Raw genomic sequence first — 26990 nt, 5'->3', positions numbered from 1 at the left:
AATCGAATAATCCTCCCACCGTCAGAAAATCGCCGTTACTGCTCTCGCCGTTGTCTTCTCCGTCCATGATTCCAACAAACATCTCCAAGTTGAACGAGTCATATCTCGGTAACTCGTTCTCAAACCGAATCATATTCCCTGATCCATTGGCGGTCCCTGACGTATCGACTAATTCGGCGTCAATATAGTTATCGGGAGATGCGGCGGGAGGTAGGCCGAGTTCATCGTCCGAAGCTTCTAGAAGGTAGCCGAGGTCTGATTGGGATTCGCCGGAATCTGATGACGTTAGGTCAACGAACGTCTCGTGAGGTGGCAGATTTGTAGGATGTAGGATTTCTTCTTCAAAGCTCTTGATTACCGAATCAAGGTCCTGAGATTCCGGTACACCATCTGTTAAACTTTCTGGCTCATCTAGGATATCCAGGATGTCTTCTCTGATCTGCTTGGCCTCCGGCGAATCTACGTCGACATCTTCACCAGCTTCATCGAACTCGGTAGAGTTAGGGTTCACCTCTAATTCCGATTCAACTCGGTTCGGCTCGTCCGAGCTCGGACCTGCATTTTCATCTGAGTGAAGTCGCTTTGACTCAGGTGAATGGGAGTCCGAGTCCAAACCCGACTCATCTCGGGATCGTTTGTTACCATTTCTGTCAGTTTTGCACTCTTCCATATCCAAGTGTTGAACAGGAGTAACAATTTTTGGAGGATATATTTGTCGTTTTGACATGGGGTGAAATTAGGGAGGAAATTCCACTTGAATAACACACACTAGCAAAGAAAGGGAAATGAAAAAGACAAGTAGACTTGTTACTTTTGTTAGTCGGGATCTTTATTCGGCAGTGTGTGTGTTTAAGGAACTAGTTAAGGAAATCAAAGAGTAGATTGTTATACACTGTATAGTACAGGTTATATTTGATGGAGGAAGAAACTTTAAAGGGTGCCAGAATTTATAGTGGAGCCAGGGGGACAGAGAAAAGTGGGGATATTTTCGGGGATCTATTTAATTTTTTAGTGATGGGGAGCCTTTGGCGCGATAATAAAACTATTTTTGAGTGTGATTTATAGATTATAGATTTGAGCGAAAGAAATAATTATTAGTAATATTTATATTAGTATGGACTATTCATCTCACATCTCTTATCATGTGATCCTTTTTTAGATCTAACATGAATATAAAATATTTTGTGTATCGGATTATTTTTTTTATTTTTATGATGGATGGAAATTAGGAGAAGGTGAGATGGGAGATGTGGAATGACGCCCTTGTTTGGCTGATTCTTACTTGATAAATGCTGCCCACATCTTCCCTATTACAGCTACCATGACATCTTGTCTTATTGTTTGTCTGTTTTATTACGTATACTTCCCTTTCCTTTTATTGGTTAGATGCCGTTTGAAGAGATGGGCCTAGTGTTCAAATCCTGGGTTTTAATGGTTCACACTTCACAAAGTCGTAGTCATTGATATTTCATTGATGGGTGACTAGATTGGCAGGAAAAAGGCCGGCCCCTAATAAATGAGAAAAAGATAATGCACTATATTTAATAATTTAAGGTTTTTATACTTTTGAGAAAGATATTTTGTAATTAGTACTTTTTGAGACAGATATTTTATAGTTTTAATTACAAAATATTTTCTTTAAATTCTTATCAACTTTTGTTTTTTTGAGAAGAAATGAACTTTAGATCTACCTCACTTCAAAAACCTGAATTTAAGGTGATCTTATTCCAGAATTACTCCAGAATACGTAAGGAGATTAATTTCATAACAGATGTGAAACAACCTAACATTCACCCCTCGTTCAGATCTGTCAACTAGAATATGAACAATATAATATTAGACTTATTATATGGTAAACTAAAAGTCGTTTGTATGGGTTTAATATTATGAGACATTGAACTTAATCAATGCAAGAGCTAGCTTTTAAGAGGAGTATTCCCAAGTTCATACAAGATCACTCGACGCTTCAATAATTAAAATAATTATACTTTTTTAATTTCCTAAATGTCAACTACTTAAAATAATCTAATATCCAAAATGCCTAAAGTATTGAGCCGATACTCTCGAACGGTTGGGACTTGGGATGAACTGCTGCGCCGAATTCGTGGGCGGCATGGTGTTCTAGAAATTCATTAGAAAAGAGGAGTAGATCTAAAGGAAGGGTTGGAACTGGGTCAGCGTTTGCGCCCATGCACGGCGCCACGTCCTTGCAATATTCACCACGTGGTGGTGCCTGCAAAGTAGCCGTCCGACACTAAATTCAACGGAACCCATTATTTTCAAAGCGAAACATAAATTTATGTGTAAAAATTTATTAAAATTATAATAAATAAGAATCCGTAATTTTAAGAATATAAAATTTAAAAATAAAAAAATTATTAAACCCATAAAATTTAAATTCTAGATTCGCTTCTGATCCGACCGCACCTTCTCGATGTGCTGCGCTCTTTGAAAGTTGAAAAAGTTGAAACAGGCAATTGCATACTATCTGTATGACCATATCAAACCTTCGCATCCTGTCGAAAGCCAAAAGAACTTTGTTAGATAAGAATAATATTAGTACTACAATGGCGTTGTGGTACCATCTTGTCTCCTGACTTATCTGTTCTTCTTAACATTATGTTAATAAGTTAATCTGTAGCAATTATTCGAGCAGTAGTATCAAGAGCAAATCTCCCTCTACTTGACGTTAATGAATAGACAATTTCAATTTTTTTTGGATTTTGTGATTATTTAATATCAATCTATTGTTAATCTTTTTTTTATTTACTTAAGAACATACTTACAAGCACACGCAAAAGGAAGTATAACAAAAAATTCTTTTGTTTAACTATTTGCTATTTGATATTGTCTGATTCAACTAATCTAGATTCATGTTGGGTAAATCTATTATAAAGATAAATTATCCACCGGAAAAATCTTTATTTAAAAGTTTAAATTCGAAATATCTAATTAAAGATAGAAAAATCTCAACCACTACGGCACTGCCACTAGATCATAGAGCAAAAGCTGCCTTAAAACTTTGAGGGGTTCAACATAACGCATTACGAATTGAATTCCAGCCTCTCGCTTTCATCTATTTGGTGGTAACACCCAACCTGTCAAAGTCTGAATAACAACAGTATAATTAGGTGAAGGAATAGACTTTAATTCCTAGTTTAATGAATAGTTTAATTCGTAAGAAGCCAAACGCTAATTGAGCTTTGTTTTCTTGAAGTTTACAGTGTCAAATCTTAATAAATGGTTACTAGGAACCGATGAGAAGAAGCAATTACCACTACTTTAATAGGATTGATATCGTTTGGAAAGAGTTAAAGACAGGCTTTAATTAAGTAAAACGTAGGCCATTCAAAATATCACGTCAACAACTAAAAGAGATTGACATAATATTAGGTAACAGCAATATATCGAGTGTATTCTCACACGTGTAATTTGGGGAGGATAGATTCCACAGACTTTACTCTTACTTTGTGCAAATAGAGAGGCTGTTTCCGATAAACCTTCGGCTCAAGTCAAATATCAATACAACAGTAAAGAAAAGAAATACAGCAGTAAAGTCATGGCAAAAAGTAATAACAACAGCTAGATAGGAACAAAAACAGACGCAGAAGCAACAACAGATAGTAATAGTAGTCTAAGAACAAGAAAAAACTAGACTAACACTAAAACTACTTGTAAGGAAAAGAAAGGAAGTACGCTCGACTACCTACTAACCTACAACCCTAATTATCGACCTTCACAACCTCCCATCACGTATATCTAATAGCTTAGGAGGAAAGAGGCTTTGCGACAAACACGTTATCTATTTACTAGCTTGTTCACCCAAGCTTCTTTTTGGCCAAAGTGCTTATTTTTTCTAAAGTATAGATGTTTGACCAAGCTTTTAGGAGGGAAAAAGTACTTTTGAGTAGAAGGAGAAATCGTTTTTGAGAAGCAGGAAAAAATAATTTATCCCAAAAAACAAGCACTTTTGAGAAAAATACACTTAAAAATATTTTTGAAAAGCTTGGTCAAATACTAATTACAACTCAAAAGATTTTTTAAAATAATTAGCTAAACACAAATTGATTCTCACCAAAAAAATATTTTTAGAAAAGCACTTTTGACACTTCTCCAAATAAGCTGATTTTAGAAGTTTTGACCAAACAGGCTAATAACTTCGTTTTATAATTTTTACAGGAGTGAAATATATAAAATGGTTTTAACATATAAGTTCTCTTAAATTTTGTTCCATCTTCGTGAAATCGATATTTTAGCTCTCTTAATATTGCAGCTACATTTAAAATAAAGGTACATGCAATATGCGTGGATGCATTGTCATCTTTACATTTACACTTTTATCACAAAACAGGTCTTATTTCTTAGTGGAGCAAATGACCAAAAATAGCAAAAGAATGAGGCCGATCAGTTGGTAATCCATCCACTTTATACTTCTAACTGGAAAGAGAATCACATGTGGAAAGGAAACACATCTCAATCCATGTATTCTCGGGAGGATATGGGAAGAGGGTGAGTAAGCTTCGAACAGCTCAGCAAAACAAGGATACATTGCAAATTAGAATTTGCAGAAAAATTGACTGGAAACAACCAAACAAGGATATATATATATACGAGGTGTGGCAACGCAGGCAACTGCATGATTTAGCTTCAGCGGAATTAGTCAAATAAGACGAGCGTTTTACAGCTCAAGGAATTCGTGACAATCCAACTTGCGAATATTCCTGTTAAAATTTTACTACCGAATCAACAGATTTAACATAATCAATTTTTGCAGAATCTCTCACCAACTTGTCAAAACAGTGCATTAGACCATTCTATCAATTAATTAAGGTAAATAAATTAGTATCTATACAGCTCATTTAGTATACACATAATTCATCATAATTAGAGTATTTTCCATGCTGGCCATCAACCTACCACACAACTCATTCCTAGCTATACTTTGTGAAACTCATATAAGCAGACTAAACACAATTTTATCCATATGATTGTCTATAATTACATGAGAGACCAAAGAATCTTACTTTTCCATCCTAAAGTGTCATTTGAAATCAGATAGCCTCAATCAGCAATCCTATTTGAATTCTTTTGCTGACATTTGTCATCTCCTATGATGCACCATAACCTGCAAGTTTCAGCCAGAGATTGCTCTTTCAACTGTCCGGCTAATTATAAAAGGCAGCGGTGGAAATTGTAAGGATGAGATTCTTTTGGTACATTCATTTCTTTCTGAATGGAGGTAAAAGAATCTGTGGTAATGAACCTAGAGATAGCGTGAAAGTGGTATGGGAGGGATCAGAACCGGAAAGCTGTTATAATTCTCATCCATATTTCCTAAGGGTAATTAACAATTTTGTTCCTCAAGTTATAGCATAGTTATTTCTTTTCCATATGGCATCGATCAAGTTCAATTTTTTGTATAATTCTCATCCATAGTTTAACCTTCAATATGCTTGAAACGAGCTAATAGTTATTAGTCCTCTGATCGAATCAACAGAAAATAAATTTTGTTGTTGTTGTTGTAACCTCATCATCTTTTGTGATTCCTCATTCTTTCTCACTATATATCCCCACTAACCTCCTACAAAATCCTTTCTCTAATCTTTTTAATTTGTAAGCTTTCAAATAGACCCCTACTCAACCCCTTGGAAACTTGTAAGGGGTCCCTTGAAGACAAATCAAGAATCACTAAGAAGGGTAGCCCCTGAACTTTCTATTTTTTAGTCTCACTCAACAAGATACAGCTTAGCTAAAAAGGGTAAGCAACTAGCATGAGCGTATATAGATTTAGTTAATTCAAGCTTTGGCACCCTAAAGAGTAAAGGTGGATGCGGAAAAGGGAAACTCATGCAACGTGGTTAAACTTTGGAGTGTAAGATACCAATGTGCATGAAAAGATTTTGATGCATTTAGAAGGAACATTAGCAACAGAAGGGGGATTGAAGTGAAACTTTGAAGGCCAAATCAGTGAACCTTTTTGTGTGATGTAGCTGACATCATTTTTAATTTTCAGTAGATATAGTTAAATGTGTTGAGTCATTGAAGCAGTAAACTAAAACTAGTATTGCACTACAACACATGGATGTTAAAACAACCCCCACCCCCCCACCCCTCCCCCAAAAAAAAAAAAGTAGTTCACAATATTAACACTGCGAAATCTCAAGTAGCCACAAAGGTTCAATCATAGGCAACACAATAGGTGAATCCTTCATTTGCCTAAGACTTGTAGGCCATCTTGATGATTAGAGTTACCTAGTACCTACGATAGTAGAAAGTAGCGGCTTCTCGGTGGATTAGTCGAGGTGCGCAAAAACTCATACGGGCATATTATCAAAATAATATGAATGATTTAGGTTCAAATATGATTTGGCTTGAAATTTTCAGAAAAATGTATGAAAGACGTTAAGAAAACGTTAGGGTTTTAATAGATGGAAGAGCTATAAAAGAGACTGCAATCTAGTAGCTGGATAATGAAGAGGAAGATTAAGAGAGGTAAAGAGGTTATCCAGAATTCTGTAACTCAACCAACTTCGCCTCAATCCCCAATTAGTTTTAATATTTTATATAAATCCTCTTTCCCTCATTCTGCTCAATTCAGGTCCATTACAACATTTCGGAAAATTCAAAAACCTCACATTTTCAAGCATTATGTATGATTTACAAAACACAACAAAGCAGAATAATAACTTTGGGTATCTCACTAACTCCGGCCCCACCCCCCTCCCACCCCACAACCAAAACAAATGTATCATCGAATCAGAGACACAAGAAGACAGTTCCAATCCAGTAAAAACGGAATGAGGAGAGAAAAGTACCTGAGAAATTGGACCAAAGAAAATGATCATTCCAATCCCAAAGCTTCAACCTTTGGACCTGCAATTGCAGTAAATAAAACAACATTCACAATCAATCAGCTGTACCTAAATACTGGTAAATAATTAGTCTTTTTAATCATTAAAGTTTTTTTTTTTTTTAATGACGGTGGTGTTCGGGCACACCAAGACTCAGGCAGAAGGAAATAGTGTTCTAACCCTCTATACGGTAACACCAACGCAGCTTTTCACGGAGTATCTTCGCCTTTTCAATGTCGACCCATTTTCCCTCTCTAAATGCTCCCTCATCTCGAAGAAAGCCACCGGGTCCTTATAAGGATTATTCGGGTCGAAGTCATCCGGAGCTCCTTCATCGAACTGGACTCCCTTCTTCCTCCCCATTTTCTCTTCTCCTCTGCTGCTTTTCTTCTATGCTGATCAAGTATAATGGAGCTGTGTGAGAATTTGGGTTGAATCATTTGGGCTTGGGTCAAATCAGATCACACTTCGCCTACTTGAGCCATTAATTGGGCCCCTTTGACAGTACCTTTATTTTGGATGTTCTTTCGGCTTCCATATCTTTTCCTTGTTCAACTTTTTAAAAAGCTTGAATTAGATAATGCAGGCAGTAACCAAATGTTAAAATGCATTGTTACCATGGGCAAAAATAAGATTGCTGGCACAAAGCAAAAACAGCTTTGTTAAAAAATTTGAATAATTTTTTGTAACTTTGATCCTTTGAGTGTGATCTTTTTTCCGGACGCTATGTCAATGCGAGATGCCTTGTGCTCCTTGCTATCTTAATCCTCTAAGGCTCTAAGTTTGTCAAAAGTGAGCACTTTTGATTTTAATCAAATATACAAACTATGTCCATTAGATTTATGAGAATTGACAAAATAAAAGATTAACCAAAAAAAAGTGTCCGAAGTCAGTCGACCGTATCCGGGACGTATCCCGTCCCCGTATCTGTATCCGTCCCGTATCCGGACGGGAACGGCACCAAAATCGAAGAGTCCGTGCAATTTAGGTTATTTGTTTCATGGTTTTTATTGATGGTACTGGCGTATTGCCTCTTTTCGTCTTCTTGAGACGAGGTTCTTTCGGAAACAATCTCTCTACCCCTCGGGGTAAGGGTAAAGTCTGCGTACATACTAACCTCCCCAGATCTCACTAGAGGGATTTCAGTGGGTCGTTGTTGTTGTTGATATTAACTGTGTCCTTCCATATTCAGTCTGGTAAATTAGCAAAATAAGTTGTAATTCCTTGCACAGCAAGTGAAAGAAAGGAATTGGTATTCACTAACTTTATTTGCAATTTTTTATTGCAGTAAGTTTCATGATTGCTTTACGAGGCTATGTAATTAGTTAAAATACTCATATGTCTTTTTCTAGAATGTTTCTATGATATCTTTTTTTTCCTCCCTCAGGCAATGCTTACAATATTAGATAGCCGAGTAAATAAAGCTGGACGATTAAAAGCGTTGTATGTGAAGACTGAAAAAGGTGTCCTATTTGAAGTAAAACCTCATGTTCGTATCCCCGGGACATTTAAGCGATTCGCTGGTATCATGTGTAAGTTAAATTACCTTGAGAAATGTTTCTTCCCCTTCTCTTTTCATGCAAATTCTGCTGTTATCTGATGTTGGTTCAAATTCAGTGCAGCTGCTACAAAAGCTGAGCATAACTGCTGTTGGTAAGCGAGAGAAACTGTTACGTGTTATAAAAAACCCTGTCTCTCAGTACCTACACATTGACTGTCGGAAGATAGGTGAATAAGTTTCTGTTGTAGTTCCTCCCTTCTGTAATAGAATGTCCTTGAAAATTGATTAATTCTTCCACTTCTCCTCTTGTGCTTCAGGCTTCTCTCATAGTTCTGAGAAACTGGTGGATATTCAAGACTACATTAATGGAATTAACAATGACATGAACCTTGTTTTTGTGGTATGTTCTGGTGTAATTTTCCATAGAAGTTTGATTTTGTGGGAATTTGTAGTTTACTGGATAAGTTGGTATCTGACATCTACAGGTTGGGGCAATGGACCATGGAAAAATTGAAAAGGATTATGTCGAAGATTATATATCAGGTAAGCTAATTGTTCCTCTTTTCTTTTTTATTTTTCATCAATACTAATTAGAGTGCTATAGTTTGATATTTCTGCCCGTCTTTGTTATGCATGGTTAGCTAGTCTTTAATGCTTAGCAATGCGAACATCTGTTGCTTGTGTCTTTGTATGTTCAATTTGTGACACTAGAATGTTATTGATCTCCTGAATGTTAGAAGTACTAATCAAGAGCCACTTATGACTTTGGCAAATAAAAATCAAATGGGTTATCGCTGCTGTAGATATTGGTTAGAATGTTAAAACACGGCGAGAGAGAAATGTTTTCTCCCTATGAGTTGTTTGTTTCAGTATCCGCTTGTCAATGTGGAAGCAATAGGGGTTCCAAACTGCACCTTAACATACTTGATGCTTCTAACCCCGATGTCAAATATGAAAGTCTTACGAGTTAGAACCTAGTCACCTTTTTTTCTATCCTCTGTAAATCCGACCTTAGCTTCTTTAAGAGGTCAAGAATGCATGCATATGTTGTGTCATGGGCGCCTTTCCAACCATGCCCCATGACCCCTTGGACGCGCCCCGTGACGTCCTGGCCAGCCTCCCAACGCCCGTCGCCACGGTCGGCCCCGTGGTCTCGGCAGCTCCAAGTAACAAGCGCGCATGTGCCTCTGTCGCCCCACCGATAGCAATCGCCAGCGCCCAGTCACAGGCAGATGCCAACAGCGCCGCGCGCGTAGACAATGCCGCGCGCGCAGACCCTGATGCTAAAGACAAAGTTGCTGCCAACGGACTTGTTGCTGCTTTGTAGAAGACTAAGTCCTTTTCATTGTAAATATAGAGTAGTTTTGCTGCATTTTCTTTAAGTGTGATTTTCCAGCTTTCATAGATCTAGTCATGTAACTTTGGTTTATTTTTTTTAAGCATTATTAAGGGGGACCAAGCAATCAAAACTTTCAAGCAAGCAAACAATTCTCTGTACTGGTGTCTCTCCCCCCGACACCGTCTTGTTTTCTGTAATAGCTTTCATTCAATGCAATCAAGTTTTCTTTCATTCTCAATTCTCTTTTCTGCTCTCTTTCAATTGCTCATGACATTGGTTTTTCCGTACGGCACTGACAATCTAGTCTAGCGTACGGAGGGGACCTCAGTTGGCGGACAGCAACCGTACTGACATCGGTTGCTTAGCCTTACGTCGCCCTTCCAAGGAACTTCAGGAAGGCGCCGCGTAACAGTTGTTATGTAACTGCTAAACTATGTCCATGCTGTTTTCTCTAAAGGAAAACTATCATTACGGTAAATTATTGCATTTTTATGGGGCTAAGCCTTGTCGAATCATCTAATGTATCTTGCAGTTTCCGATTATCCATTGAGTGCTGCGTACTGCATATCCATGGTCGCGAATGCTGTGGAGCGCAAATGGAAGATTTTGTAGATTTGAACCTTACCCTGGATTTTGTTGCAACCTTGTTTCTTTATCTTTTTTCTTAATCATATTAAATTTCATACGCAACGAAGCTTTGTTGTGAATCCAACGCTTCTCCATGATCTAAGGGAGTTCATCTTTTCTTTAAACATTAAAAAGAACGTGACTTTTGACTTCTCTTAGTATGAACTGAGTCTTTTTCAAAGGTTGAAGCAGTATATCAGTATATGAAATGGAAGTCACTGAATACAAAAAGAAAACGCGGAGAATGATTTGCACTTTTTGTAGAGTTGGATAATTTTATACAGCAACTTTTCCTTATTGAAAACGTTAACACGTCCGAAGCAATAGAAATTTCGAACTTGACTTGGTGCATATAGATATATATACACACACACGATAGTTGTCCAAAAGTGAGAGTAGGTGAGCAATTTATCAAACCCAGCATGACAATGAAGACTGAAAATCTGAGAAAACCTTATAGGTAGGAAACTTCCTTGCTTATTTATAAAAAACTTGTGTTCCTTGGGCAAAGAAAAAAAAACAAAAATAAATATCAAAATTTGTTGATTTCTAATCATATGTTTAAGTGTTGATGGATAGAGTTGTCGGTAATAATTACCGGCGCCAAATAAATTGACAAATTTAGAAGGTTAGCTTAGAGTTTGCCTTTCCAAGTTGCACAGTCCACACTACTAAATGAGAATCACTTTGCAATTCTTTCAAAATTTCACAATTTTCATTTAGAAAATATGGAGGAACAAACGGCGAAAAAGCAAAACTGAGCTGCTCCCAGTTGCATAATGTTTTTTTAACACTTTATTTTCTTCAAGCTAATTTTATAGTGAAAAATTAGTCTTGAGGCACTTCATATTCAATTAAAATGGTAGAGTGGTAGTTTTAAAAGTATGCTGATTGTAGGGGTAAATTTGATCCGATAGTATAATGGTATGGATAAATTTGGCCCGATAGTATAACAGATGTTAAATATAGACAATATATGAAAGTAGAGGGGGTATATTTGGCCCTTTTCCCTTGTAGAAATCAAAAAGTAAATGCTGTATTTCTGGATATTACAAAAAACTTCTTAGACACATTTTTCCTTTACAGATTTATTAAAATTTCCCGAAGACTGCTCATTCTAAAGTAAATCCTTGGTCCCAAAAAGAAAGAAAAAATTTGGAGTACAAGGTTCAACGCAACTAAGTTTTGGTGTGAAATTTGAACAATATTTTAAAATGTTTATAAAATAAATGCATCTATAAAACTACAAAAAGGTACCATAAATATAAACTTCATTTAATAAAAAGAAAGTGGGAATTTATTGAGTTTGTTGTTCTTGTATATAATAAAAATTTTTTTTTAAGAAATACTGAAAATATGTGATGAAGCAAAAAATTAAAGCTCTTCCTCATGGTCAATCAACTAGTACAATAAAATATAATATCAGTGTCCCTCTCTTTTAAATGGTAAAAGCACTAACATTTTTGCCAATAAATTAAACAATATAATAACAGGAAAAGAAGAAAAAGAGAGAAAAAAAATTTCCAAGTTGACACGAGGCAAAGTATAGACAAATTTAATTTCTTTTTAAATTTTAAATTTTAAATTTTATTTTCTGAGAAAGAGAAAAAGAAAGGACACCTGAGCTAAGAGATCTCCTAAGTTAACGGAACGCGCTCAGTTGCGCAGAGGAGACACAACGGTACACGGAATAGGAGACTAACTGAAAAGCAAGAGACACTTCCAACACCTAACGAATTCTAAACAATTTCCTTCCATTTTCATAACTGCTAATAATAATAATAATGACAAATAATTAAATAATCATTGTCATTAGTCTTCTCTAAAGAACGTGCTCACTTTATGCCTTTCCATATCTATACAGCTTCTTCCTCCGTTTTTGTTTTGGCGAAATTCTCAACTTTTGTCGTTGACGGGTATGTATTTTCATGTTCTTCTTCATGTATTTTTCTGTTCTTGAATTTGCATGTGATCATTATTCATATATAGAGTTGATTCTTGTATAACGAAGAATATTTCAAGATTGAGTTATGGTTTAATTAAAGCTTGAAAATTGAACAAGGGTTCTTTCTATCATGAATTTTGGGCAAATTCTTCTTATCCAATAGGTTGACTGAGTTGCATTACAATGGTTGATGGCCTTAATTTGCATGCGTAATTGCCATTTGCCACCTTATTCTGAAGTGTGTCTCTTTCATATTCTTAATCTTGGTGATCATATTCCTTCTGAAAGTCTAGTTGGTTTCTCATTATTGGTGTCATTGCTGTTCCATATAGAAGGCAGATGGTGGTTGCTTCTCTAATTTCTTACCTTCTTTTCTTGCTCTTTTGTTTTTTTCCAATTTCTTTTTGAATGATACATTGTCTTGATCAATTCACACCCTGTACACTAAAACTAGTAATTTTAAGACTAAAAGACCGTATGAGTATGTATAAGCCTTAGTGGACAGAATTACTCGGTACTTATGCCAGTGTGAGGTAGCAGGTACTAGAATTAGTCGATGTGTGCGCAAGTTGGCCCAGACATCATGTATCCAATAGGTTGACTGAGTTGCATTACAATGGTTGATGGCCTTAATTTGCATGCGTAATTGCCATTTGCCACCTTATTCTGAAGTGTGTCTCTTTCATATTCTTAATCTTGGTGATCATATTCCTTCTGAAAGTCTAGTTGGTTTCTCATTATTGGTGTCATTGCTGTTCCATATAGAAGGCAGATGGTGGTTGCTTCTCTAATTTCTTACCTTCTTTTCTTGCTCTTTTGTTTTTTTCCAATTTCTTTTTGAATGATACATTGTCTTGATCAATTCACACCCTGTACACTAAAACTAGTAATTTTAAGACTAAAAGACCGTATGAGTATGTATAAGCCTTAGTGGACAGAATTACTCGGTACTTATGCCAGTGTGAGGTAGCAGGTACTAGAATTAGTCGATGTGTGCGCAAGTTGGCCCAGACATCATGGTTAGCAAGAAAAAAAGACGCAACTCCCCCCCCCCCCCCCCCCAAAAAAAAAACAACACACACCCAAGCAAAACTGGAATGAACTGTACTGTAATTAGAATTTCGGTTGGTTAGAGCAAGTGAATAAATGTACAAAAGGAAACAGAACAAATATATTGCTGCTTAGCAACAAAGTTATTTGATTTTACTTTCCTCACTGCCAATGTTATGTGCTGTTTGAAGTGCATATGGAAAAATGGATGGTTACTCTTTTTATTGCTTGTGATGTTAATCGTACTGGTCGTGGCGAGATTTAATTTGGAATTTCCTTTAGTTCAAATTACCAAGAGATAAACTGTCTGATAATTGTTTATTAACTTCAAACTTCTGATAATTGTGGATAGTGAACTTGCAAACTACTTCTGTTGTTGAGACAATCTTTTAGACAAAATGTTCTCTCTTTATGATTTATGGAGGTCAGGGATATATTCATTTCAGCATATCTGCTTTCTATGTGGTTCAGATGTTCTCTGAATTGAAGACCGTACTCTAGTTACCATCATGAATTCAATACTGGATCGCGTAGCTAAAGACTGTGGTAGACGGAATAACTCAAGTGCGTCCACTAGTGGGGACATCTTTGAGCCTTTGTCAAGTAGTAATGGTGAGGCTGAAGGTGCAACACATTTAATACCATGTATTTGCTGATCAAACTCTTGCTTGGGCTGATTTTCTCTTTGACTGCCCTTTGTTATCTCTACAGCTAAGCAACAGGCAATTTTGGTAGAGTGGATAAACAGTCTTCTTCCTTACTTAAGTTTGCCAATAAATGCTTCTGATGAGGAGTTAAGAACGTACTTAGTCGATGGTACTATCTTGTGTCAATTATTGAACAAGTTGAAACCAGGTTCCATACCAGAGGTAGTAGTAATATATTGTATTTTACAGTAAGTAGAAGCTAGGGGTGGTTTTGTTTTGATGATATGACTAACCGTATTTTTCATTCTAGTTTGGTGGTTTAGGTCATTCTTCGGGGTTAGGCTCAGAAAATATAAAAAGGTTTTTGGCAGCTATGGATGAAATGGGCCTTCACAGGTTTCAAGCATCAGATCTAGAAAAGGTTAACACTAATTTAAAGTTATGCTCTTGTGTTTCTAATACGTTTATATCATTTTAAATATGCTTATCATTGTACAAAATTGCTGTATGCATTAATTCACAGGCCATTGAGTTGTATATGTTCTTACATGCAGAAAAGTGTTACTTTCGGTACCGTTAGGCACAATCACGCATCTTTTTTCTGCTTTTGATATATTTAATCTGATACATCATCCAGGGATCCATGAAACTTGTTCTAGAATGCCTTTTAACACTTCGAGCAGAATTTATGCCGAATGTTGGAGGAGATGGTTTTAACACGCCATTATCTCGTAAATCTAGTACTGATGCAAGTACAAGATGTAAACAGTTGGGAGAAGCTTTTGGATGTGCTGATGTAGCTTACAGACAGGAATTGTCAAGTACTCATTCTTCCCCATCCTCAACAGACGGGAAACGAAAGATAGGATCAGATTCAAAATTCCAGCGGGCTTTGAGAAGTCCTGTAATGGCAGGTTTGGTTGATTAGTTCTCATCCCTTAACCTTCATCCCTCCCCTAATCAACGATATCTCTTTCTTTGATTGTTGACTTCTCTTTTTTGAACTGTCTAGAGCCATCAGCTGCATTGTTACATCACGTTGGACATAAATTCCATGAAGTATTTCAGCTTAAACAAGGGGGTTATGCTGATCTTCCGCCTTCAAAGATTTCCGAAATGATGAAATCTAACAGTTTGGATGTTAGTAACATAACCTTTTTGTCAATGAAGCTTCGAATAAAGTTTGCATCTGAAGTTTTGATTTCATACTTATTCCAACCTATTTTTGTTGCACCCAGATTGCCCCCACGCAGTCTCTTCTCAGTGTTGTGAATGGGATTCTTGATGAAAGCATTGAGCGGAAGAATGGCGAGATACCTCACGTGCGCACATAATAGATATAGATATTCATGCAGAGATTATGTTCTTTTCTACAAATGCTTCACAAAAATCATGGCCTAACCTTTAGTTGTTTAACTCTGTCAGCGTGTAGCATGCTTGTTGAGAAAGGTCGTGCAAGAAATTGAGCGGCGAATCTCTACTCAAGCTGAACATCTTAGAACGGTATAATGCAGCATAGCTGTTTTTACTTTTTCCCCCAAATTCTCTTTATAATGAACCTGGCTCATGTCAATTTACTCTCTGTAGCAAAACAATCTATTCAAAACTCGTGAGGAGAAATACCAGTCACGGATAAGAGTCCTGGAAGCCCTTGCAACTGGGACTAGTGAAGAGACACAGGTGCTGTGGACTTCACTTTCTGTGAATTTTTTTCGAAGTCTGGAATATTTTACTTCTTAAAGAGTTTATGCACCTTTCGCTCACACAATTTTTTCGTTTCAGATTGTAATGAACCAGCTTCAGCAGATTAAGGTAGTTCACCACCTGGCTTCATCTGCCGCATTGTTTGGCAATGATCAGTATATTTAGCTGTATATATGCATTCTATCCTTTTGTTTCCTGTAAATTTGTAGGTTTTAACTCTTAATATGATTTATCTATCTGATCTTTTGAAGATAAATACCTATACTTTCTAGCATCCGAGGTTTTTGCTTGTTTGAAGCAGTAGCATTGAGAGTGAAGCATTGTCATTACTTCTTTACATCAAAACATTATCTTCTCTATTATTATATGCTAACCTGCCTACAATTGATCATCACTTGTGTTAAATGAAACTTGCTACTTATTGAAAAGGATCTGATGTCTATATTCTGCGAGTATATTTCAGCTTATTGATTCTTTCCCACGATTTTAATGTTTGCCATCCCTTTTTGAATTGAAATCATATTACAGAATGTAAAAATCAAAATGGAGGAGGAAAAGAAAAATGAGGATCAGGATGTGGTTAGATTGATGAAGGAGAAGGATGATCATAGTCAAGAGATTGCAGCTTTAAAACAAGAAATGGAAATAGCTAAGAGAACATATGAACAACGCAGCGTAGAAATGGAAAAAGAGGCCAGAGAAGCTCAACAAAAGCTTGAGGAGAGGTTGAAAGAGGTTGAGAGCCTTTTAAAAGAATCAACAAACAGAGTGAAAGAAATCGAGATGTTTTCTGAATCAAAATCACAGAGGTGGAGCAAGAAGGAGAATGTTTACCAAATATTCACAGAATTCCAGCTTGGCGCACTACGTGTATGCTTTGATTTTTTTTTCTCTTAATTTTTTCTAACATAATTCATTGTCTATCACATCTGATCTGGATCTCCATAAACATTCAGGAGCTGAGGTTTGCCTCTCAGTCAATAAAGCAAGAAGTAGTGAAAACACAAAGGAACTATGCAGAGGAATTCAATCAATTAGGTTAGTGATGTATGAATAACATTTACTGGAAGTATATAGGTAGAAGATGTCAACACAGATTTTACTGTTAAGTGATTTAGTTGGATTTTTCTTATGAAGTGGAATTTTATGATAGGTGCAAAATTTAGAGCACTAGACCATGCTGCTGCAAACTACTCTGCCGTCCTTGCTGAGAATCGCAAACTACACAATGAGGTCCAGGAGTTAAAAGGTATTGTTATATTATGAAATTTTAGAACTAAGAGACCCGGAGATTTCTCTCCTTTTGCTGTTACTTATGAATACTTTTCAAATTAGGAAATATTAGAGTGTATTGTCGGATAAGGCCATTCCTTCGTGGACAAAAGGAAAACCAGACAGTGGTTGAATACATCGGAGAAAATGGGGAGCTAGTTGTTGTAAATCCTTCGAAACAAGGAAAAGAAGGCCGTAGGTCCTTCAAGTTTAATACGGTCTACAGTCCAACTGCAATACAAGGTTTTTCAGATTCCTCCAAATTATGCCAGATCAAAGTTCCTATATACATATTCTGTAAAATTATGTTCCATGTAATGAATAATAAAATGAATTTCACAATTTCTACCTTTGCAGCTCAAGTGTATTCAGATATTCAGCCCTTAATACAGTCTGTACTTGATGGTTTTAATGTATGCATATTCGCCTATGGTCAGACTGGCTCAGGGAAAACGTATACCATGGTAAGAATTCCGTGCTATATAAATTTGGTAAATATGTTTACACATCGTTTAACATTGCTGAAGTCTAGTTAAATTAACCTCCAGACTGGACCTGAAGGAGCAAGCGAGGAGGATTGGGGAGTCAATTATCGAGCTTTGAATGATCTTTTCAGAATTTCTCAAATGAGAGAGAGCACTTTCAAGTATGAGATCAAAGTTCAAATGATGGAAATATATAATGAACAAGTTCGTGACTTACTGTCAAGTGATGGTTCTCAAAAAAGATATCCTTTACTAAATTTCGATTGTTTCACCTTTCCTGGCATTGCATCCACTTTGCTCCCTTTCTACATTAAACAATTTATCAATTTGGAAACATTCTACCAAAATGTTTTATTTATCCCTTCCTTTTCTCCCATGCTGCATTTCTTACAATTTCAAATAATTACAAAATATCAATATGATGTTTGATCCTTGAGCCGAGGGTCTATCGGAAACAGCCTCTCTGCCTTAACAAGGTAGGGGTAAGGTCTGTGTACACGTTACCCTCCCCAGACCTCACCTGTGGGATTACACTAGGTTTGTTGTTGTTGTTGTTGTTGTTTGCAATATATCATGCATCTGCAACTGTTTTCCTTGATTTGCGCACACTTGGGATTTTATCTACCTCTCAACCCAATGGGTTAGCTGTCCCAGAAGCAAGCATGTTCCCGGTCAATGGAACCTCTGATGTCTTAGACTTGATGGATACGGGATTGAGAAATCGAGCAAAAGGTTCCACAGCCATGAATGAAAGAAGTAGTCGATCACACAGGTTCGAAGCAAAGAAATCATCTCTGGATTTCAATTTTTAAACTACATGTTTTTCTCTTTTAAATTTTGATAGGTCTTTAACTTTTATTGCAATATATGTCCAGCATCGTGACTATCCATGTTCACGGGAAGGATATAAAGAGTGGTTCATCTATGCATAGTAGCCTTCATTTGGTGGATCTTGCTGGAAGTGAAAGGGTAGACCGCTCTGAGGTGACGGGAGATAGACTAAAAGAGGCACAACATATAAATAAGTCATTGTCTGCTTTAGGAGATGTCATCTCAGCTTTGGCACAGAAGAATGCTCACATTCCATACAGAAACAGCAAGCTCACTCAAGTCCTTCAGACTTCATTAGGTAATTCTCTTTCTATACAAAAAGATTTTGCTTCCAGTTCCTTGTACAAATGGTAGACTAATAATCATGTAGTATAAGTATTTGGGGTGGGGGAGGGGGGGGGGGGGTGTAAATTAATGACATTGTTGAGATAATTTGTAGCATTGGTGTTAAATAATTTCAACATGTTAGGTGCTTTCTTCTTATGTGCAAGCCATTTTACCTTATGAATAACGTATGTAGTTCGAACATATATAATTATAATTTGATATTTGATAGCTTCAGCCATTTTAATCTTGCTCCATAGGTATTACACCTTATTTGCTTTCTACTTGCTTTCATGGAAACAACCACAGCATCACCTATGCCCTAATAGATTTAATATATCTTTTTCCTCATTGATAGGGTGGTCCTTTTGCAGTAACTCATAATACTATTTTATTGTACAGGTGGTCAAGCAAAGACACTTATGTTTGTGCAACTTAACCCTGAAGTTGCTTCATATTCAGAAACCATGAGCACATTAAAATTTGCTGAGAGAGTATCTGGAGTTGAGCTAGGCGCTGCTCGAAGTAGCAAAGACGGCAGGGATATCAGAGACTTGATGGAGCAGGTGCTCTATTAACTTTCTAATTCTACTAGATTAGAACCTTTTAAATGTTGCTCTTGAATTGATGATGCAATATTTTTCTTTTCCGGAGTCCAATTACTTAAACGTGAATCTGATTAACCCCTCTCAAGTAAATTACTAAATTGGAGCAAAGAAGAGGATTTGGTTATTTAAGTAAGTTAGACAAAAGGTGAGACTATGATCATGGCAATGATACTAGTTGCCTGGTATGAGTTAAAGGACCAGAATATAGTGTAGTTTGGCTGCTGAGTTTCTAACTTGCATATTTAGGTAAAAATAGAACTACCTCTTGCCATCACAAATATCGCTTAGGTGATTCACAGATTTTAATCTTGTAAGGATGTGCATTAATCATCCTCCTCCTGGTCATCATCATCATCATCATCATTATTACGTTTCAGACACACCACTTATTTTACATTAATGATGATAAAGAAAAGTTAACATTGTTTGAGGATATAGAACGGAGGATTTTCCATCACGCAGCTACATTCTACTATCTGACTGATGCTTTTCTTTCTTATTTTCCAATTAAAGAAAATTGAGTGAGAGATGATATGCTGCCTAACTTAGAGTTTCCTGCGCTGAAGCATGTCAAATGCTGTCCATTGTTAACTTTTAATGTTCCAGGTCGCGTCTCTCAAGGATACAATAGCTAAGAAAGATGAGGAGATTGAGCAACTGCAGCTTCTCAAAGATCAAAAGAATGTTTCCCCAGAAGCCAATGGTGAGAAACGCAGTCCAAATTCATTCAGGTATGGTGCTTCATCTCCAGGAAAATGTTTATTTGGTGGGACTTAGATTGTAGTTTGAAATTTTCTATTTACTGAGAAAGCAACTTCTGATGAGGCTGCTCAAAGAGTAGTGATCAGAATTATTTAGCTACGTGACGAGTTTAGACACCAAATGGAGTCCCTCCAGCAGTCTCCATCTGAGACTGCTCGACGGATTCTAAATCAGAATATTTCTGCAGATGCTGATATCTTTGTGTTCAGCGACGCAGATAATGAGGAAAGACTAAGTGATATGCTATCTGATAGTGGTCTTTCTGTGGGCACAGAAACTGATGGATGTGCTGAAAGCATCAATCCTTTCCCTGAAGGAGACAAACCACCAAAGAACACAAATAAGTAAGTAAATATCATCCCATCATGCTTGTGCTTTCTACAGAATGTTAATTTTATGAAACATAAGAGAATAAATAAAGATCTCAAAGCTTTATTTTATATAGAAACTAAACTATCATGTGAAACGTTGTTATTAACTACATGGAAAAGGTAAGGCAAGTTGGTTGAGAATTCAAACAATACTTATTGCACTAAAGAACCTGGAACTTTGTAGACTTAACTCACCCCCTTTGAATTAAGGTATTCCAACTTCCGGCAGCGAGCCGGCTCAAAGCCTAGGCAAGTAAGGCATATGCCTTAGGCTCCCAATTTTAAAAGGAATAGGTTATGTGTTAATTTTTCCTTAAAAAAGTTAAAGCATTTTATTGTAAAAATTTGTCATTGTGAAGTTGATGTGACTGTTGAGGGATGGAATAATCCTCTAGGGTAAAGTAAACATATCTTTATAATTTCCTTAAACTTGATGTAACCTTCATTTTGCATTTTTTACATTCTTGCCACTAAAACCTATAAGTATTATTTTAAAAAATTGAGATTGCTAAATGATGAGAATTTGAAGGGAAAAAAATATTGTATTAACTTTTGATGATCCTTAAAGCATAATAGCCACTCTAATATTGATGGCTTATACTTGTATTTTGAGTTAAAAGTGTTAAGAAAAATTATACAAATAGAAGATAATATACTTAATTACATAAAAAGGCTTGATTCTGTTATAAATGCCTAACAGTTGTCTCAACGGAAATAAGTTTTTCAAAATAAAAATATATTAGATCAGAAACGTCTCAAGAGTAAATAAATCGGTTAGCTATATTATCAATTGAAAAATAGTTACTAAAAAAATCGATTATAAAAAATTTGGGCCTCTAATTGTAGTCACGCTTTAGGCCCTCAATTATGTCGAGTCGCCCCTATCCGGCAGTGTTGAACTGGTGCATGTTTTTGCCGTTTATATTGAGCTAATTGCTTGACTATCATCTTATACGATCTTTTGCAGACATAAAGCTATATATAAAATTCCTAGATCACCACAAAAATCAGTGAGGGATTCTCCGAAAGTCTCAAATGGTATGTTGATTAAGCATGACATGTTTAATGACTACAAATAAGCCAGTCCCTTGGCTAAAGATTAGTGGTGTAATTGGAATTTCCTCAATGTTTCAGGTCTGGGAAAATCGGTCAGTGCAACTAATTTGTTGGCCAAACCTACAAAAAGGTGGCAGTAATATGATGTAGTTGCTGTATTTATCAAATTTCCTTCTTTCTCCTACAGTCCCTTGCATGAAAGTTTTCCTACATTGTACAGATTCTTTTCATTGACCAGAGAGTCCCCTTTTAGTGTCTAGGACTATACATGACCCTTTTATGTTTTTTGCTTCAATAGTGTTACTCTTTTTTTTTCCCTTTCTTTTATTAGGATATAGTACACTCAATTCTTTTATGTAGGTTATTATTTCTCCATAAGGAATTCAGCTAGTAAATCTTGTATAAAGCCTATCGAGTTGTAACATACAAGTGTTGTTTTATCAGCAAATTATCTTTTGGTTACTCATATACTGGACATGCTTCAACATGTTTCGACGAGAAACCTCTAGCAGCATTTCGAGTTGTAGAAATAAGTTACTGCTTTTCGAAAAGTAAGGTCAGAGACAAGAGTTACAGTTCATTTTGGTAAAGAACTACATACTAAAAGCAAATCTTGCAAAGGACAAAAAATATCTGGTGTCAATCTTGCTTGATTAGTGATTTCGCACAAGTTTCACCACCTAATTCTACTTTAAATTTTATTAAAAATTCATCCATTTGTTGTGTAAGGTATTTAATCCCACCAATTCCTTATGGTAAAACAAGAAGAGATTATTTGAAGCAAGCAAGAAGCCTACTCCCATCGAAAACATTCAAAAGCAAAAAATGGCTTAACTAAGCATACTGTACTACTTATTATATATAAGTAACAATTATATTTTAAATCACCAAATTTCTGAACGACATATCGTTATAGTCAACTACGTGAAAGAATTTTTTTTAAAATAAAGTATCCGAGGGTGGACAATTCAGTGAGTAAAGCGCAAAAAAGCACCTATTACTGAAACATTCATCCCTATTTCCAGGTTAGTAAAGTGACAATAAGGCTCTTCTTTTGGAAATACCTTGAACTATTCTTGGAATTTTATATGTTAATGGTTGCAGAAGGGAAGAAAAAGAACTAAAAAATGTAGTTGTGGGTGGACGTCTATGTACACTATGGATGGACTAAACTCAAAAGTGAAAGCAAAGCAGGCTCAAATCTGCCAAATTCATCAAAAAGATAGTTGTAAGCAAAAGGTATAACATCATAATGGGGGACCAAACAATTTAAGGCTGAGATATAATTCTAAGTAGGATTGATTCTACTTATAGTGTAGACATGGGCTATGGTTACAACGATAAGACCTGTACCTAGGTTAATCAAAGCAAACACATACCAAACAGATTACCAGACTCACGGTATTCTTTAAAAATTAGTTATACGATATGCATATGTGTCGTTTATTATTCAAGAAATTGATAAAAAAATCGTTAAAAATCATGTTTAAATCCTCACAGAAACAAAAACTGTCAGTATGTGATTTCTTTCCATTTACTTAAAACAAACTAAATGTGTAATAGTCAAGAGGGAGACCGTTTTTGGAAAGTACGGGAGCCGTAGAAACCCCACCAATTTGTCATTGTTTTATTGTGTTTGTCTAGCAAAGAGGTGGCCAACCCATCAGCAGAGCCAGCCTAGCCTTTAGACAAACTAGTCAGCAATCAAACTTTCCTTTAATTGCAGACGACAAATTGCTAAACATATCATCCCACGCCTCTTATATTCCTCCTTAATCCTAGGGAGGATCCATTGGACAGTTCAACTCAACTAATTTAAATAACCATAAACAAACATATGAAAGCAAACCAAGCCACGTAGTCTCCAATGTTTCCTTATCACAAAATATTAGTAAAATATTTCTTTGCAAACTCAACTTTGAGCATTCACCAATTCTTTATAGCAAACAAATCATGACACACCCTTTAGAGAAGTTCAAAATCTCTGAACAGAATCACATAATAGTGGCGATAATAACGCCACTGAATGGACCCATTAGCTCTTTGTAAACATTAAATAATTACATGAATCGTAGTCAAAGTTGAAAATAATCACTAGCGAGTCACTAACACGTGCTTTACTCCATCTGTACTGCACTATTATTACTATTATTATTAACAAAGCAGCAGCAGGCCAAGAATAGAAAATTAGCAGTACTAGAATACAAGAATGAATTTCTAAGAAGACCATCTTTTTCCTTCAGATTACAATTACAATGAAGGACGGGTGACAAACTTTTCAGTCACAAAGAAAGAACCTCTTCTTGAGTCTTCATACTACAATAAGTATTCTCAACTCATACCTTGTTCTAACGCTATAAAAGAACCCTAGTCACTCCCAAAGAAAAGATACCAATCTTTTGGCCTATCTCTTACTTTGGGGTACATATTACAGTTTTATTCTTTCGGATCTCAACTTAAAACACTCATTCATCACCTTGTCACAATATACACACATTACTGGATTTGAATGATTAGATAACAAAACTCATCAGCAAATTGGACTAAACCCTCCTCCTGTTGCTCTATATATACAATACTAAACGAATTGGTGTAGTTTTCTTGCCTCTTTCCCAAAAATCTCTTCTATTTTTTATTCTTTTTTCAACATCTCTGTGTCAAGGGATTTACCTAAGCTACAGCTGAGATGCTGCAGCTGCCGCGACAATTGAAGCCTTCAATCCTCCTCACAGGAGCTGGCTTATTCCCGAATTTCACTCGAACAAAGCCTCCTCCGCTCATAATGGTGGAGGAGGGTGCCGGTGGCGAGGGCGCCACTGCTCTTTCCGGGACTGGTAGTATAGGAACAAAATTGTGGTTGCCAAACTGAGCATCTTGGATCAGGGGATTCCCAGCCCTGCTAGGTGGAGATCCCCCATAAAAGAATGGAGGAGATGAAGCCACCTCAAAATTGGCTTTATCAACTTCATAATTCCCCTGTTCACAGATAAAATCAAAACTTGTCAGCTATCAGTAAGTGGTCAACATACTAAGATTATCTAGAAAAAAAATCAACTACAGTATTATGTTTCTTTGAAACCACTGTTTAGAATGTCTCATCTCTTCAAATTAGCTACTACTTCAATCGCATAAATCCCAGTTTATGTGTTTTAACTGAGAATGGAGTTTAAAAAGAAAGAATTTTGAAACTTTTGGTCTTTTGGTCTTAAACAGATATTTATGTAACAGAAAAATCGGAAGTTTAAAGCTATTTTTTAAAATATAAAAATGAGCTTTTTTTGGGAACAAACTATAAAAGAAAATGTGCTAAGTAAAATGAGGGATGGGAGGGAGTACAAAACTTGTTCTAAAGCAGAAAACTGCAGAGTTATGGAGTAGTAGTTTTAGCTATTCCATTCAAATGAGTGTCCCACTGCCTTATCTTACTAGTTAGGAGTAACAGAAAATGCCCAAAAGAAAGATGCAACATATCAAAGATGGAAGATATAAATTTCTATTAGGAACCAAAATTTAAGATGATTTACTTGAATCCCCTTTCAAAAAGGAGGAAAAAGATCAGATTTTTATTTTCTTTTTCCAATAAAAAAGACATCTTGAGCAGAAAATCACCTTAGTGAGGATGATATCAAGCAGTTCAGTTCCGGCTTTCAAGTCGCGAGCCTCCATTTCTTGATTGCTAAAAATCCAAAAATAAAAACATCAAAATAAGCAAAAAGATAGAAAGAGAGAAGAAAAATTGAGATAAGCTTAAAGTAGGGAAGAAAAGGGCCTAACCTGATTTGCAGCAAATGACAAGGTCTGATTGGTTCTTCAGATGGAGAATTGAAAAAGCTAAGCTTACGGCGGGGCTTGGGGCAAACGACACCGTTTGACACAGAGATGATGTCTCCTCCTCTCACTGTCTCTCCAACTCCAACACAACCACCCACCAAAGCCTTCTGTTGACAGGCGTACATATTCATCTTCTCCTTTTTATTTATGTTCACAACAGATCCAAAGCCTAAAAATCAAAGTTAAATGTTTACAACTCTTAATTAAATCTCTACCTCCATATCCACAAACATATAACATATATATATATATATATATATATATATATATATATATGAAATTACTACTATATAAATAAACATTGAAGAAAAAAGGAGAGGTACCTGGTGGGTTAACAAGTGGATGCCTGTGGGAGGCGAGAGAGAGAGATTTTAGGGGAGAGTGAGGCGGAGAAGAAAGAGAGAAAAGATGGGATTGGGGACAGACTATTTATAAGAGAGAAGAGAGAAAACAAAATGCGTGATTATTCATTCTTTTCATTTGAATTTCTTTTTTCAGATATATTCTTTTCCCATCACGACGTCTATAAAATATTTCGGTACTGGTGTATAAAAATTCTTTTTATTATTATTAATAATTGTTGACGAACTGTATGAACAGTCAGTATGGCCAAATTTCTAAAATTAATGTATTTTGAAAAGTATTTTTGGTAAAAAATAATTTATATTTGTTAAGTATTTTAAGCATTAATTAGTATTTAATCAATATTTTAAAAAATTCTTCTAAATATATTTTCTCATATACTCTAAAGCTTTTCAAAAAGAACTTCTGTTTCTATTCAAAAGTATTTTTTCTTCTAAAAACATAGTCAAACTCCTCAACTTAAAAAAATAGCTTGGCCAAACATACTATAAATGCATAATGTAATAAGTAAGAATAATGTAGTATGTTTGCTCAAGCTTCTAAAATTAGCTTATTGTGAATTGTGCTTTTCAAAAGGCGTCTTTTGGTGAGAAGCAGTTTGTGTTGGCTAAATAATTTAAAACATACTTTTAAGCAGCAATTAGTGTTGGCCAAGCTTTTAAAAAAATACTTCTAATTTATTTTTTCAAATATGCTTTTAAAAAAATTCATTTGAAAAGAAGCAACTTTTTCTATTTTTTAAAAACTATTTCTGCTCTTACTTAAAAGTATTTTTTTTTCTTTCTAAAAGCTTGGTCAAACACCTTAATTTAAAAAAAAAAAAAAAAAATTTAGCCCCAAAAGCACTTGGCCAGAAAAAACCTTTGACCAAACATGCTTATTGTGAAGGTTATAAAGTCCAATTTTTTCCCATTAGGAAAATATTTTAATCAATAAAACAACATAATTCACAGGTCATAAGAAAAAGATGTTTGGAAAAGGAAAAAGAAGAGGAACTTATTTACCTTCAGTGGCTCTTTTCTAGTAGTATAGTAAAAGCTACTGGTCAAATTTATGAAATTGAAATAACGATTGTATCCATTACTGATAGTGATAATGGCTAATAGAATTAGCGTCTAACTCGTCTGTTTTATCTTTTCAATAATATCCATTACTAAAAGTGATAATGGAGTTTGAAATGAGACTTTTATTTGGATGTATACACTGATAATGAGAATGGGAAACTGGGTCCCCCTTTGCTAAAAGGAGTTCACACTATTTTATTCTAAAACATTTTAAAATATATATATATATTTCACACAATTGCATTTCTATATAGCTTTTGTTATAAGAAATATCAAAATATGGTGGATGTCTACTCTTGCTCTATGATCTTCATCTCAAATACTTAATGACATATTCAATGACATATTTTCTATGTTTA

The 26990-nt window shown here is 35.7% G+C and overlaps 3 protein-coding genes and 1 long non-coding RNA gene across 8 annotated transcripts; 2 read left to right on the top strand and 2 right to left on the bottom strand.

Moving 5' to 3' along the window:
• Positions 1-2296: 2296 nt before the first annotated feature.
• LOC104100249 (uncharacterized) lies at positions 2297-8223 on the bottom strand. Of its 2 annotated transcripts, XR_687205.4 has the most exons (5): positions 7032-8223; positions 6816-6873; positions 5025-5125; positions 2975-3108; positions 2297-2516 (listed from the first exon to the last, which is right to left on the bottom strand). It is a non-coding gene; the product is annotated as an uncharacterized lncRNA (long non-coding RNA). The 2 variants fall into 2 exon arrangements; XR_011408885.1 differs by lacking the exon at positions 2297-2516 and having other exon boundaries at positions 2903-3108; positions 7032-8218.
• LOC104100250 (ribosomal RNA small subunit methyltransferase NEP1-like) lies at positions 5122-10337 on the top strand. Its single transcript, XM_009607437.4, has 6 exons — positions 5122-5340; positions 8239-8383; positions 8469-8579; positions 8670-8752; positions 8838-8895; positions 10224-10337. Exons 1-6 carry the CDS (start codon positions 5200-5202, stop codon positions 10301-10303), a joined length of 618 nt encoding a protein of 205 aa, XP_009605732.1. The 5' UTR covers positions 5122-5199; the 3' UTR covers positions 10304-10337.
• Positions 10338-12061: 1724 nt separating this feature from the next.
• LOC104100251 (kinesin-like protein KIN-14K) lies at positions 12062-21839 on the top strand. Of its 4 annotated transcripts, XM_070177866.1 has the most exons (23): positions 12063-12234; positions 13785-13925; positions 14025-14182; positions 14271-14381; positions 14598-14874; positions 14973-15100; positions 15199-15282; positions 15386-15463; positions 15548-15640; positions 15743-15772; positions 16193-16534; positions 16621-16702; positions 16818-16913; positions 17000-17179; positions 17294-17400; positions 17485-17664; positions 18030-18193; positions 18297-18550; positions 18979-19142; positions 19791-19915; positions 20156-20290; positions 21285-21355; positions 21452-21839. In XM_070177866.1, exons 2-23 carry the CDS (start codon positions 13823-13825, stop codon positions 21511-21513), a joined length of 3024 nt encoding a protein of 1007 aa, XP_070033967.1. In that variant the 5' UTR covers positions 12063-12234; positions 13785-13822; the 3' UTR covers positions 21514-21839. The 4 variants fall into 4 exon arrangements, with proteins under 4 accessions (XP_070033968.1, XP_070033967.1, XP_070033970.1 ...); XM_070177867.1 differs by lacking the exons at positions 21285-21355; positions 21452-21839 and adding an exon at positions 20438-20527 and having other exon boundaries at positions 12062-12234; XM_070177869.1 differs by lacking the exons at positions 21285-21355; positions 21452-21839 and having other exon boundaries at positions 20164-20287.
• A 1748-nt stretch (positions 21840-23587) lies between these two features.
• LOC104099141 (uncharacterized) lies at positions 23588-25666 on the bottom strand. The gene is made up of 4 exons (XM_009606050.4): positions 25528-25666; positions 25148-25373; positions 24983-25049; positions 23588-24349 (listed from the first exon to the last, which is right to left on the bottom strand). Exons 2-4 carry the CDS (start codon positions 25333-25335, stop codon positions 24044-24046), a joined length of 561 nt encoding a protein of 186 aa, XP_009604345.1. The 5' UTR covers positions 25336-25373; positions 25528-25666; the 3' UTR covers positions 23588-24043.
• Positions 25667-26990: the final 1324 nt, after the last annotated feature.

Source organism: Nicotiana tomentosiformis, chromosome 6 (assembly GCF_000390325.3).
Source record: "Nicotiana tomentosiformis chromosome 6, ASM39032v3, whole genome shotgun sequence".
Lineage (NCBI taxonomy): Eukaryota > Viridiplantae > Streptophyta > Magnoliopsida > Solanales > Solanaceae > Nicotiana > Nicotiana tomentosiformis.
Note: the sequence above shows the minus strand (reverse complement) of the source record. Positions and strands in the feature narration are given on the sequence as shown.

Coding starts and splice junctions, on each gene's coding strand:
- LOC104100250 (XM_009607437.4), top strand. CDS start 5,200: ATGAGATTCTTTTGGTACATTCATTTCTTTCTGAATGGAGGTAAAAGA. Junction 8,580..8,669: donor CATTGACTGTCGGAAGATAG/GTGAATAAGTTT, acceptor CTTGTGCTTCAG/GCTTCTCTCATAGTTCTGAG. Junction 8,896..10,223: donor TGTCGAAGATTATATATCAG/GTAAGCTAATTG, acceptor TGTATCTTGCAG/TTTCCGATTATCCATTGAGT.
- LOC104100251 (XM_070177866.1), top strand. CDS start 13,823: ATGAATTCAATACTGGATCGCGTAGCTAAAGACTGTGGTAGACGGAAT. Junction 14,875..14,972: donor GAGAAGTCCTGTAATGGCAG/GTTTGGTTGATT, acceptor TGAACTGTCTAG/AGCCATCAGCTGCATTGTTA. Junction 20,291..21,284: donor CCACCAAAGAACACAAATAA/GTAAGTAAATAT, acceptor GATCTTTTGCAG/ACATAAAGCTATATATAAAA.
- LOC104099141 (XM_009606050.4), bottom strand. CDS start 25,335: ATGAATATGTACGCCTGTCAACAGAAGGCTTTGGTGGGTGGTTGTGTT. Junction 25,050..25,147: donor TGTCATTTGCTGCAAATCAG/GTTAGGCCCTTT, acceptor TTGGATTTTTAG/CAATCAAGAAATGGAGGCTC. Junction 24,350..24,982: donor TTGATATCATCCTCACTAAG/GTGATTTTCTGC, acceptor ATCTGTGAACAG/GGGAATTATGAAGTTGATAA.